Below are 13,922 nucleotides of genomic sequence, written 5' to 3' on the forward strand. Positions count from 1 at the left end.
GAGGACTGAATGCACGATATAAACTCTCTCATCTGAGATGTCTGTGGCTCTTTTGTCCTATAATCAGGGCAACTTAATGAAAACAGTAGCAGAGGGAGCTAAGAAAATAGCTCAGGAGGATAAACAAAGGGCTTACCCTTCATCTCTGGAAGATTCAACAAGCTCAACTCTCTTTTCTGGAGATCAAATCCTCCTCAGTGCCACAGCTTTCCAGCTCCATAGCAGAAGACCAGATTCAGACCTGTTCTTTCTAGCTAAAATAAATTTATTCCATTTTGCCTATTTTGATAACAGTTTCCTTCCCCTCCCTGCCTCCAAATGCATTTCTGTGCTCTGATCTGCCTCTTGATCAGCCGAGGATGACTAGCTCTGGCTGTTCCTCATTATCACAAGGAAGAACAGTCTCACCACGGAAGAATATCAAGATATGTGACACATGTACCACTCAGGAGGGTGATCAACCTCTTCAGTTCAAGTGACAAGAAAAGAAAGGTCCATTAGTCAAATTCTACCAGTTGTGTTAAAAATATACTTCCATCAAGTAGACTTCTTTCTCTAAATGCTATAGGACAGTGAAAAATGTGTAGATAAATGAGATTTGTAATCTTTTGTCTTCGAAGGACACATGCTTCAGGCCGGGTGCAGGATGGCTAAATAGATGCTTTAGGAAGGTCAGCCTGAAGACGCAAACGGCCAGAGACATAAAGCCATCCCTCCTTGATGTCCTCTGAGCCAGGTCTATGGCAGAACCACAATCTTTTTCTCCAGCTTCTGTGGTGGGAAGAGGAAATTTCTCATTATCTCATCCAGCTCTTCAAGGGCCAGCTGGGCATGGAGCTTGGCCACGTCATCAGGCTCCAAGCGCACCACGTATTTCAGCAGGTGGTAGAGATCCTTGAGGACATCCCTCAGCACCTGTATGAGAGAGACAGCGTCATGAAGATCTGTGTACTGTGCCAAAATTTCTCAGAACGACCTATCTACCGTCTCCTTCCTGAGAAGTTCTGTGAGGAAACTCACAGGCTCCCTGAAGAAGATTATGCATGGCCTTCTCAGATGGAAGGAGGGTAGCTGTACTGAGATAGGCTTCCTTTTGGGTTTCTCGTGACCCCTGACACCTCACTATACTGGCCTTGGGGGCTGCTACTCCCTTTTATCCCCAGACCAAAGTAGAGATCCCAGGCCCCTTCGTTCAGTCCCAAAGCATGGCACAGAACTCAGGACCACAGACAGGTCATGGTGCCCGGATAGGGTGACCCACGGTGCCCAGATAGAGCATAATTACCAGCACCTTCCTCTCTAGGTCCCACAAAGCCCTCTGTGGACACCCATCTGCAGACATCTATCTTATGAGATCCAGAAGGCTATCTCTTCAGCAAGCATGCTTTTCCTTGCCACTGCTTTAAAAATTTTCCACCCCAGTTCCATCTCCATGCCCTTCTTCAAGTCACTATAATTTTATTTTTCAACTGCAAGGTTGCAACAGGAAACAAGGGAGGGCTCTGTAGATAGAGCCATACCCATCTTTCACTTCCAATCCTCTCATCTTAGGCTCTGGTATGGAACTGGGAGGGTGCCAAAGCACCTACTCCCCAGAGCTCCTCATTTCCTCCAAAATCCTCCTGGCTTTGCAGTTACAACTTTTAGCAGGAAACAGGTTTCAAAAGAACAGGTAAACTCAAGTAAGAGGCCTTAGGGATCAGCTGGCCAAACTAGAGACTGAAGACTCTAGGTCACAGGGGGTCACATGACTTGTCTGCCGCTCCTTGTGAAATTACTTCTGGTCTAGGGCTCTTTGCCTCAAAAGCTACTATTTTTGCCTCAGGTACTGTATGAAGTATTTTTCATATATTACCCAATTTTTATGAGAAAGATATTAGCCCCATTTTACAGATGAAAATGTAGAAGATTAGAGGGTTACATAACATCCCAAGATTACTCAGCTAAAAATATGGGGGAGCCAGATTTTAAACATCCAGAGCCTGTGTTCTTATTTGTTTATTTTTACTGAAAAGGTAATACAGTAGAAAAAAGTACACATTAAGAAATAAGTCTCAGGGAGGGGGGCCTGGGTGGCTCAGTTGGTGAAGTGTCCGACTCTTTTTTTTTTTAATTTTTTAATTAACATATAATGTATTATTTGGCGTTGAGTTTGATAAATTTGGGGTACAGGTCTGTGATTCATCAGTCTTAAACAATTCACAGCACTCACCATAGCACATACCCTCCCCATTGTCCATCACACAGACACCCCATCCCCCGACCCCCCTCCACTCCAGCAACCCTCAGTTTGTTTCCTGAGATTAAGAGTCTCTTATGGTTTGTCTCCCTCTCTGGTTTCGTCTTGTTTCATTTTTTCCTCTCTTCCCCTATGATCCTCTGCCTTGTTTCTCAAATTCCACATATCAGTGAGAATGATACTTGTCTTTCTCTGATTGACTTATTTCGCTTAGCATAATACCCTCTAGTTCCATCCACGTCACTGCAAATGGTAAGATTTCATTTTCTGATGGCTGCATAATATTCCATTGTATATACATACCACGTGTTCTTTATCCATTCATCTTTCGATGGACATCTAGGTTCTTTCCATAGTTTGGCTATTGTGAACATTGCTGCTATAAACATGTGGGTGCATGTGCCCCTTCAGATCACTACATTTGTATCTTTGGGGTAAATACCCAGTAGTGCAATTGCTGGGTCGTAGGGTAGCTCTATTTTCAACTTTTTGAGGAACCTCCATTTCCAGAGTGGCTGCACCAGCTTGCATTCCCACCAACAGTGTAGGAGGGTTCCCCTTTCTCCGCATCCTCGCCAACATCTGTCGTTTCCTGACTTGTTAATTTTAGCCATTCTGACTGTGTGAGGTGGTATCTCATTGTGGTTTCGATTTGTATTTCCCTGGTGCCAAGTGATGTTGAGCACTTTTTCATGTGTCTGTTGGCCACTTGGATGTCTTCTTTGCAGAAATGTCTGTTCATGTCTTCTGCCCATTTCTTGATTGGATTATTTGTTCTTTGGGTGTTGGATTTGATAAATTCTTCATAGATTTTTGGATACTAGACCTTTATCTGATACATCATTTACAAATATCTTCTCCCATTCTGTCGGTTGTCTTTTGGTTTTGTTGACTGTTTCCTTTGCTGTGCAAAAGCTTTTTATCTTGATGAAGTCCCAATAATTCATTTTTGCCCTTGCTTCCCTTGCCTTTGGCGATGTGTCTAGGAAGAAGTTGCTGCGGCTGAGGTCGAAGAGGTTTCTGCCTGTGTTATCCTCAAGGATTTTGATGGAGTCCTGTCTCACATTGAGGTCTTTCATCCATTTTGAATCTATTTTTGTGTGTGGTGTGAGGAAATGGTCCAGTTTCATTCTTCTGCATGTGGCTGTCCAATTTTCCCAACACCATTTGTTGAAGAGACGGTCTTTTTTCCATTGGATATTCTTTCCTGCTTTGTCGAAGATTATTTGACCATAGAGTTGAGGGTCCATTTCTGGGCTCTCTATTCTGTTCCATTGATCTATGTGTCTGTTTTTGTGCCAATACCATGCTGTCTTGATGATGACAGCTTTGTAATAGAGCTTGAAGTCCTGAAGTGTCTGACTCTTGATGTCGGCTCAGGTCTTGATCTCAAGGTAGTGAGTTCAAGCCCTGCGCTGGACTCCACACTGGGTGTGAAGCCTACTTAAAAAAAAAAAAAGTCTCTCTTCTACTCCAGGCTCTTAGTTTCCTTTCTCAGAGGATATCATGCTTAATTGAGAAATGTTCTAGGTATTTATAAGCATACATATGTATGTGCCTTCTCCCCCCCCGCTTTAAAACCACAGAATTATATTTTATGGTGTTATATGCCATCATCCCCACTGACTTATCATATTTTGAAGATCTTTTGTATATTTGGCACATACAGAAATACTTTCTAAAAAATGCCTGCATAGGATTCATGTCACACAATTTATCTGCCAATGAAACTCATTTTTTACCTTTTGATATTGCAAATATTGCTGCAATAAACACTCTGCCTTTCTGTCTTTGCAGACATGAACAAGTGTATCTATAGGACAAATATCTAGAAATGGAATCTCTAGGTCAAAAGGTAATGCACACATGAAATTGTGACAGATGTGGCCAGAGAGTTGCAATAATCTACATCTCCACATGACATTATATTCTTGTCAGTGCTAGGTACTGTAAATTGTTTATCTTTGCTTATCTGCTAAGTGAAAAATAACATCATGCTGTTTCTAATTTGTGTCTAATAAATAAACTACATATTGTTTCTGGTATGTGTAACTGAACTTTACCTTACTGATTTGTAAGAGCTCTTTATATATTAAAAAAAAGGTCTATTATTTATTATATAAGCCGCAAATGTTGTTTGTCATAGTTGGCATTTTTTCTTTGTGAAATTTTTTTTCCAGGGGAGAAATTTGCACTTTTGATGTAGTTAAATTTATTTATTTATTTATTTAAAAAAATATTTTATTTATTTGACAGAGAGAGACACAGCGAGAGAGGGAACACAAGCAGGGGGAGTGGGAAAGGGAGAAGCAGGCTTCCCGCCTAGCAGGGAGCCCAATGTGGGGCTCGATCCCAGGACCCCGGGATCACGACCTGAGCCGAAGGAAGACGCCCAACGACTGAGCCACTCAGGCGCCCCGATGTAGTTAAATTTATTAATTTTTCCTTTATGGTTTCTGGATTTTGTATTTTGCTTAGAAGAGGGCCTATAATCTTAAGCACTCTGCTATGTTGTATTGTTTCTATTTATTAATAGTGCCACCTAACATGAATCCTGTTGGGTTTATGTCACTATATGCGGCATCTCTGACAATAACTGGTTCAAATGGTCTCTAAGACTTTCTCTCGCCACTTTATTTATTTTTAAGGATTGTTTTATTTTTTATTTTATCATTTTTTTTTAAAGTAGGCTCCATGACCAATGTGGGGCTTGAACTCATGACCCTGAGAGCAACAGTCACATGCTCTACTGACTGAGCCAGCCGGGAGCCCCTTTCTGTGCTTTGGAACTTCAAGCATTGGCTGTACCCTGAAGTCTATGCCAATGTATAATTTCCAAAAAGGAGGAAGATCAGAAAAAAAGAAATAGGAGAATGTAGACATTCATCCATTTTTTCACTTTTGTGGCTTTTCATAGAAACCTTGTAATAAATATATATTATAGCCTATGTGCTATAAACATGGACTGTCTCTGAAAAAAAAAATATTAAAAAACTGGTTGCCTGGGACACCTGGGTGGCTCAGTCGGTTAAGCATCTGCCTTTGGCTCAGGTCATGATCCCAGGGTCCTGGGATCAAGCCCCACATCAGGCTCCCTGCTTAGCGGGAAGCCTGCCTCTCCCTCTCCCACTCTCCCTGCTTGTGCTCTGTCAAATAAATAAATAAAATCTTAAAAAAAAAAAACCCAAAACTGGCTGCCTCCAGGGAAGGTAACTGGAGAGGGGAGAATTATATACTCTTGTACCTTTTTTTTTTTTAAAGATTTTATTTTATTTATTTGACAGAGAGAGACACAGCAAGAGAGGGAACACAAGCAGGGGGAGTGGGAGAGGGAGAAGCAGGCTTCCCGCCGAGCAGGGAGCCCGATGTGGGACTCGATCCCAGGACCCTGGGATCATGACCTGAGCTGAAGGCAGACGCTTAACGAATGAGCCACCCAGGTGCCCCTCTTGTACCTTTTTAATATTGTATTTTATGAACATATTACCTACTAAAGAATAAATAAGCTTTTTGATTAACTGAATTAACTACTAGGCAAGGGTTTTCCATAAGGCCATTTAATAGGTAGAAGAGATACAGAACCTGACTTTAAAGGCTCACTGTCTGGTAGGGATGGTAAGTCATACACATAAATAAAGAATACAGAACAAATACAGTAAGTGTCCTAACAGAGCACAGAGAGAGTATAAAGAGAGGTTACAGGAAACAGAGGTTACATTTTAGGAACAGGAAGTGAACTGGAGATGGGGAGCAGAAATGATAGGAAATGCTTAATTCGGTGGGTAACAAAGTACAGTTGACTCTTGAAAAACAAAGGTCTGCACTGTATGGGTCTATTTATGTGTGATATTTTTGACAAATACAGTACTGTAAATATATTTTCTCTTCCTTATGATTTTCTTACGAACATTTCCTTTACTCTAACCTACTTTAAGAACACAGTATGTAATATATATAACATATAGAATATATATTAATAGATATATTAATAGACCCCTTATGTTATCAGTAAGGCTTCTGGCCAACAGTAGGCTATCAGTAGTTAAGCTTCTGGGGAGTCAAAAGTTATGCGTGGAGGGGCACCTGGGTGGCTCAGTCGTTAAGCATCTGCCTTTGGCTCAGGTCATGATCCCAGAGTCCTGGCATCGAGCCCTGCATCGGGCTCCCTGCTCCGCAGGAAGCCTGCTTCTCCCTCTCCCACTCCCCCTGCTTGTGTTTCCTCTCTCGCTGTGTCTCTGTCAAATAAATAAATAAAATCTTAAAAAAAAAAAAAAAGTTACACGTAGAGTTTTGACTCCATTGGGGTGGGAGTGGGGTGTGGGCATCCCTAACCCTTGCATTGCTCAAGGGTCAACTGTACAGGAACTGGGCCTGAAGTCCCCTGAGCTTTCCACACAAGTATGCTAAGCATGTAGCATCATATATCTTGGACTTGCTAAAGAATAGAGAAAAAGCCTTTTCCATCTTTTGCTATTCTTGAACAGCATGGGTGTTGGGGAGTGGAAAGAGGAAGGTAGGCGAGAAGGGGCACATAAAACAAGCCCCCCAGGCAACTTGCCTGTCTCCCTCTTGTCCCGTGTTCCAGGTGCAGGTGGGGCGGACCTTCTTTCTTTCTTTGAGCAAAGCTCCTTCTCAGCACAAGGCCTTTGCATATGCTGTTCCCTCAGCCTGGAAGACTATTTCACCTCCTCTTCACCCTGCAACTCCTACTCACCCTCAGCCTAAAATACCTCTTCCTCAGGGATGCCTTCTCTAACTCCCATCTAGGTAAGTCTTTGTACCCTACCTGTAGTTCTGTTTGTAACTCGTATCACAGTTGTAATTTAAATATTTATTGTGTAATTAAAAGTGTGTTTTCCTCACTAGATGACATGTACTATTGACACTGAGGCCAGAGGCCATATCTTGCCTTGTTCATTCTGGTGTAGTCCCAATACCTTATATAGTGACTGGTACATGGCAAATACCTAAAAAATTTCTGAATGGAAGAAGGCACGTACGTATGCATGCTACTCCTGGCCAGTTTCTCACTCAGTAAAAACTAAAAATTCGAAGAACATCTATTGGAACAGTGCCAGACAACCAGGCTCAGGCTCGCTTCCTGGGTGTGTGACCTGAGCAGTCACATTAGGTCCCCCAGTCAAGAGGGCCACATGCTTGGTTCAATGATCTGCTATGGTTGTCTTAAAATTCTTAATAATTGTATCTTTGGATTTGTATTTTTTAAGGGAAGTACAGTGGGACAAAGGAGCGTCAGTGTGAGCAGATGAGATATGCCCAACATGTGTGCCCACCATTCTCGGCCGGTGCATCCTGCACTTAGCATCTGCCATGCCCCAGGAGCAGAGAACTCTGAGGGACGCACAATGGGCAGGAGTTCAGCAAGACTTGAAGCCAGAAGAAGGGCAGCATGTTTGTTATATTCAGGACTGAGCACACGGAGACACGGACAGCCCCGAGAGGCCACATTTTCCACTGGAACCAGAACCTGCTTCAAACACAGAAAGAAGACAATGGCTTTCTTTCTTTTTTTTTTTTTTTTAAGATTTATTTATTTATTTGAGAGAGCGAGAATGAGAGAGAGAGAGAGAGTACATGAGAGGGGGGAGGGTTAGAGGGAGAAGCAGGCTCCTCGCCGAGCAGGGAGCCCGATGCGGGACTCGATCCCGGGACTCCAGGATCATGACCTGAGCGGAAGGCAGTTGCCTAACCAACTGAGCCACCCAGGCGCCCGAAGACAATGGCTTTCTAAGAAACATGGATGAGTAAGGTACCCTATAATATCCTTCATGTTGAGCCAGCCATTTACTCTGAAATTGATGATATACAGGAAACAGGACAATACACAGTTCTTTGTTCCTTTCAGTCCTTTGTTATTCACCAGTAAACTGAAGGTAAAGAGCGTTGACAGAATGTGCACGTATCAAGAAGAAAAATAAAAGCAGTTGAGCTAGTTTTGTGCAGCTTCCACTGTTCTGCTGAGAAGGAAATATGTATGTGTGTATAAGCTACAGAATATAATTTGTTTAATTTTCGTGATTCCACATGGGTTAAATGCTCTTTTTTTTTTTAAAGATTTTATTTATTTATTTGAGAGAGAGAGAAAGTGTGCACACACACTGGAATGGGGGTGCAGGGGAGGAACAGGGGGAAGGAGAGGGAGGGGAAAACAATCCCAAGCAGACTCTGTGCTGAGTGTGGAGCCCAATGGAGGGCTTGATCTCACGACCCTGAGACCATGAACTGAGCAAAAACCGAGTCAGCTCCCTGCTCACTGAGGAGTTGGCTTCTCCCTCTCCCTTTGCCACTTCCCTTGCTTGTGCTCTCTCTGTTAAATGAATAAAATCTTAAAAAAAAAAAAATGTTAAAAAATTTTTCTCTACTTAGAACATTAACGGCGAATAATACAAAAATGACAAATTGAGGGAGAGAAAAATTGTGAAAGAAAGGAAAAAACTTTCTATACATATACCATTAACAGCATGTTTTCCTGATTTTTCTGAGCCAGGTATCCCACCTTTTCGTTCTGCACTGGAACCCCCACATATTACACAGATGGCTCTGCAGACAACTCTCACTGCTCCTTGCCTAGTGTCGCCACCTAAAGTGCCCGGATACTGTGGGCAAAGCTCACAGAGATGCTGCCCAAATGTGGAGCAGCTGTTTCTGGGTTTTCTCAGGGAGCTGCTGAGATGGAATGGCAGTGGGTCTCCTAGCACTGACGTGTGCAGACTGGGGGAGGCGGGGGGCACGATCCCCACCGCCCTTTGGTAACCTCTCTTTCCTCGAGGCTGGCAGTGTGAAAAGGAGAGATGGTTGCTGGAAGAGGATGACTCCCTAGAGCTACTGCCTCATGATTACTCACTCATCCGATAATCACTGTTAAGGGCCTACTTCGTGCCCAGGCAGTGTGCTGGTGATGAAAGGATGAATAATGCACGAACTCTACCCTCTGGCAGCTACAGCCTAGCGGGGAGGCAGGCAGACACACACACACACACACACACGCACGCACCACACGCACGCACCCCCCCCACACCCCCCCCAGACAGTATGATCGCCTCTCTAAGTGATAAGCTCCACACTTCTGTGGAAGCAACGGAAGTGATTTCTGCCTGTCGAGATGGGTGGAGGGAGAACATTTCACAGATAGGGGCTTCGCTCTGACTTTTATTTGTAAACAAAAGGGTGACACCACGGAGTGGCTCGGGGAAGCCTTAGCAAGTCCCCTCAGCTTCAAGCCACCTCAAATAAATGCAGATTCTAAGCAAACCTGGCCTGCTTATTACGTGAACATAATTTTTTTTTAAGGTTTTATTTATTTATTTGACAGAGAGACAGCGAGAGCAGGAACACAAGCAGGGGGGAATGGAAGAGGGAGAAACAGGCCTCCCGCCGAGCAGGGAGCCCGATGCGGGGCTCGATCCCAGGACTCTGGGATCATGACCCGAGCCGAAGGCAGACGCTTAACGACTGAGCCACCCAGGCGCCCCTACGTGAACATAATTTAAAGACAAGTCTCCTGACACTCTTTCCAATGGCGTTCAGCCCAAAGTGTCTCTTACAGAGAAATTCTAGAGTTCCCACTGTTTATTACAAGGTAATCTTTTTTCTTCTTCTAGAGGAATCTTTCACCTACTCAGAAATAGCTTTGAGAATTTTTGCTAGAGCCTTCTAACATTCAAAATAAGGTTAGCTTTTACTTGTTAAAAAGGGAGGTTCTAAGGCATTCTGTTCTGTTAAGATCCTCTGCTCCTTCCTGGTGTGGGTAGGAATTGTCCCCTTGGCACTGCTCTGTCCTTAAAATAACAATAATGCTTGTTCAAACACCACTTCATACTCGAGGGCGCTGAGCTCCTTGTTATCAGTTACCGGATCTCCTTTTTTGGGTAACTGAGTGTTAGGCAAAGGCTCCTTCTTAATTAATGGGTCTATTTTAGCAACCCATCCTGGAAAGGCTTCTTCCCAATCCCTGTAACACTGGGGATCCCACACATCACAAGGACTTCCTCTGGACTCCCCAAGGATCAAAGCTTCCTGCCAGCCGGGGATTGTCACCAAATCCCACGGATCAGGGGTTGAATACAGGAGAGTTCAAAGGTAAAGTTACTCACAGGAGCCACTGTGGTGGGCAGGATGTAGGCAATCCCATGGAGGAAACCTTTCATTAAGAGTTCAACACACCTGCTCTTCATCCCCCACCCTCTGCATCGAGGCCCAAGGACTCCAGGGAAAGGCATAGGGAGTACAGGTGTGAGTGGGGATGGGTGCATCTCATCCAGAGGATCTGGCTTAGCTTTTTGTAACTGGTGGTTGAAAGAAACATTTTCACCATCTGAGAAGTTCTTAGGCCAGGGATATCTTTTTTTTTTTTTTAAGCTTTTATTTATTTATTTGAGAGAGAGAGAGCATGAGAGGGGGAGGGTCAGAGGGAGAAGCAGACTCCCGCTGAGCAGGGAGCCCGATGTGGGACTCGAACCTGGGACTCCAGGATCATGACCTGAGCCGTAGGCAGTCGCTTAACCAACTGAGCCACCCAGGCACCCTTAAGCTTTTTTATTTGACAGAGAGAGACAGCGAGAGAGGAAACACAAGCAGGGGGAGTGGGAAAGGGAGAAGCAGGCTTCCTGCTGAGCAGAGAGCCTGATGTGGGGCTCATCCCAGGACCCTGAGATCATGACCTGAGCCGAAGCCAGACGCTTAACCACTGAGCCACCCAGAGACCACGGATATCGTAAGCAAGTACTCAGATTCTTAGTCTGAAAAGTCTTTGGAAAGGGGTGGGGTTCAGGTGTTTTCTTAAAAGAATTTAGAGCTCACATGCAACACACACACACACAGACACACACAAGTACACCCAGGCGCACAACACAATGGGACCCGATTGGGTGGAGGCCCACATGCAGGTGGTGAAAGAATTCACCCAAGGCAGAACAAAGGAGCCAGAAGTTTACTGAATACACTGCAAGGGAGCCATGGGCAGGACAGCAAAGGAGAGACTGTCTGCTAAGAGTCGGGAGGGGGGTGGTTGTGCCGTTGTTAAGGCGGGGAAGTGAGGAGGTATGGGAATGTATGGGATTTCCCTTTTGTGGTACCTGGGCCAGGTTCTAAGTAGCCCATTGGCCACCTAGGGCTTATGGATATTTTGAGGTGGGTCGGCTAATGAGCCTGCTTGCATTCAGCCCAGTGGTCACTGTGGGCCCTTTTCCCTTACTCAGGTATCCAGTGCTCAAGCCTGTTGCCTAAAAGTGGCCTCTACAACACACACACACACACACACACACACACACTCCCCCCCTTCTCCCCCAGGTACCAGATCCTTTCTTTGAACACACAGCTGATGCTTCAGGGACAAGGGCAGTCTTTAGGGTTAGATGTGGCTTAGAAAAGACCGGATGAGCCAGGCCATACTAATAAGGAAATGGTGTGAGCAAAAGACTGCCTTGGGCACACAGGTGCACTTTCAATGGGAAAGCAGGAAAACAGTGTTTGACTCTTTCAATGAGCTTGACCTGGAACATCCTAGAAGTGGTTGTTATATCTATGAGTTGAGATCAAAAGAAGAAATAAATAGCAAATGTCTTTCTTCTTTTTAATTCCTAAATGTATTTATTTATTTGATTATAAAAGCAATATAACCACATGATCACAAAAACAATATAACCACAGCCCAGAATATCTGAAAGAGGAATGAAAAAAGGTCTCTAGTCAAAAACTACCTAACACAAGCTCCATTAGTAAAGACATTGAGTAATTAGCAGATGCATTTACAGTTTTCAAAAATTATTTCAGTATTTTATTTTATTTTTTAAGTTTCATTTATTTATTTTTAAGTAATTTCTACACCCAACATGGGGCTCGAACTCATGACCCCAAGATTAAGAGTTACATGTTCTTGCTCTTCTGACTGAGCCAGCCAGGCGGCTATTTTAGTATTTTAAAAGTCATTTATACTTCAAGGTGATTTTACAAATAGAAATTAGGTGGATGAAATTGCTATTCTTCTCTTACCACGTGGGATCGATAAGATACAACACGAATGGTCACAAGTAAGACATTTACAGAAATAAAAACTCTACAAAGATGCTATCTAGCAGAGGATTTTCCATCTATAATTTCTTCATATTTAAGGGGAAAACGGACTGCTAAATACAAAAGGATAAAAAAGTTAAATGCCACCATACACTAACTGTACTTAGAAATTCAATCTTCCCATAAAACCAACACATGAGGCAAAAAAGATCAGAAAGAAAGCAGGCTCAATTCTGTCCAATCCTATCACCCACCAGTTGTGGCTTCTTTGTGGCTAATAAATATTGGGCACAGGGACAGAACCAGGGAAGTTAGACGTTGAAATAAAAGGTAGGGGCAGACAGGAGAACAAGGGGGCCAAGACTGGAGTTACTGGTGGAAACCGGCCTGGCAGGCAAAAAGATTCTCTAGACTGGGGCCCAGAAGAGGAGGAGACCCCAGAATCCAACTAGTTCTGTTTACAACATGTTAGAATAAAGCATTCAGTGTAGTAGGAATCTGTCAGGAAGCCACAGGCCAACTACTAAGGGTCCTCATTTTGACCACTGTGCCTTGGTGTTAAGATGAGTGATTGACTTGTTGGCTGAGGGCAGTGAGAGTGGACAGATGGGACTAAGTACAGAGAGTCAAGGATCATCAGCAGAGCACAACTCAGCCACCTTTTCCCAAACCATGTGCAGGAGGCTCTGCTAAGCATTCTTGTTTTTTTCTTTTAAAGATTTTATTTATTTGACAGAGAGAGACACAGCAAGAGAGGGAACACAAGCAGAGGCAGGGGGAGAGGGAGAAGCAGACTCCCCACTAAGCAGGGAGCCCGATGTGGGGCTCGATCCCAGGACCCTGAGATCATTACCTGAGCTGAGGGCAGACGCTTAACAACTGAGCCACCCAGGTGCCCCTCTGCTAAGCATTCTGGGTAACGAGTACCTGTGTCCATCCTTCAGGAGCTCACCTCCAGAGCAGGGAGACAGACCTGCAGAGCTACACCTAATGGCCCGGAGGCAGGTGAACTGGGTGAGGTGGATGATGATGCTCCCAATCACTAGCCAGGGAATCTGGAGCAAACGACTTCAGTTCTCAGAACCCCAGTGATCTCAACTGTAAAATGGGGATAACACTGCCTCCTTTTAAGGTTGTTGTAAGAATGAGAGTCAATGTCTATAAAGATCCAAGCACAAAGACTTGCATATGGTAAGTGCTAAATAAGTGGAGGTTTGTCAGTCTCCCCGACAAGTACTGTAATCTCCGTGTCCTTCTTGTTACTCTTCTCTCAGTGAGGCCTAGGACAGAGCCTGGCGTGGAGCAGCTCTGGCGTGTAGTAAATTTTTGACAAATAAATAAGTGAATGTCTAATAACAATAGCTAATCCTTACATAAAACCTGTTATGTGCCAGGTATGGTTCTAGGCATTTTATCTACACTCACTTAATCCTCACAACACAACGAGGGAGGTACCATTATTATCTCCAGTTTGCCCCAGGCCACACAGCTAGTAACAGGCAGAGCCAGGATTCAAACTCCAAGCGTTGCCTGGGCCCAAAGTTCTTTATTAACTACTACGCTATTCTGCCCCTCCAAGTGGTTATTATTTTCCCTCTGCCGAAGTGGAAAGCAGAAAGCACACTGCCTACCTTACAAGTTGATTGTGGGA

General features: G+C 44.0%; 1 protein-coding gene across 1 annotated transcript in view; it reads right to left on the reverse strand.

The window, feature by feature from the left end:
• Positions 1 to 294: 294 nt before the first annotated feature.
• The window catches only part of TANGO6 (transport and golgi organization 6 homolog), a 190,041-nt gene continuing 176,413 nt past the window's right edge, over positions 295 to 13,922 (reverse strand). Inside the window, exon 18 of the mRNA XM_035024893.1 lies at positions 295 to 915. Within this exon, the coding sequence (XP_034880784.1) occupies positions 739 to 915 (177 nt within the window). The 3' untranslated portion in view covers positions 295 to 738. The remainder of the gene's footprint in view (positions 916 to 13,922) is intronic.

Source organism: Mirounga leonina, unplaced genomic scaffold (assembly GCF_011800145.1).
Source record: "Mirounga leonina isolate KUSES-001 unplaced genomic scaffold, KU_Mleo_1.0 Mir_180, whole genome shotgun sequence".
In the NCBI taxonomy this organism is placed as follows: Eukaryota; Metazoa; Chordata; class Mammalia; order Carnivora; family Phocidae; genus Mirounga; species Mirounga leonina.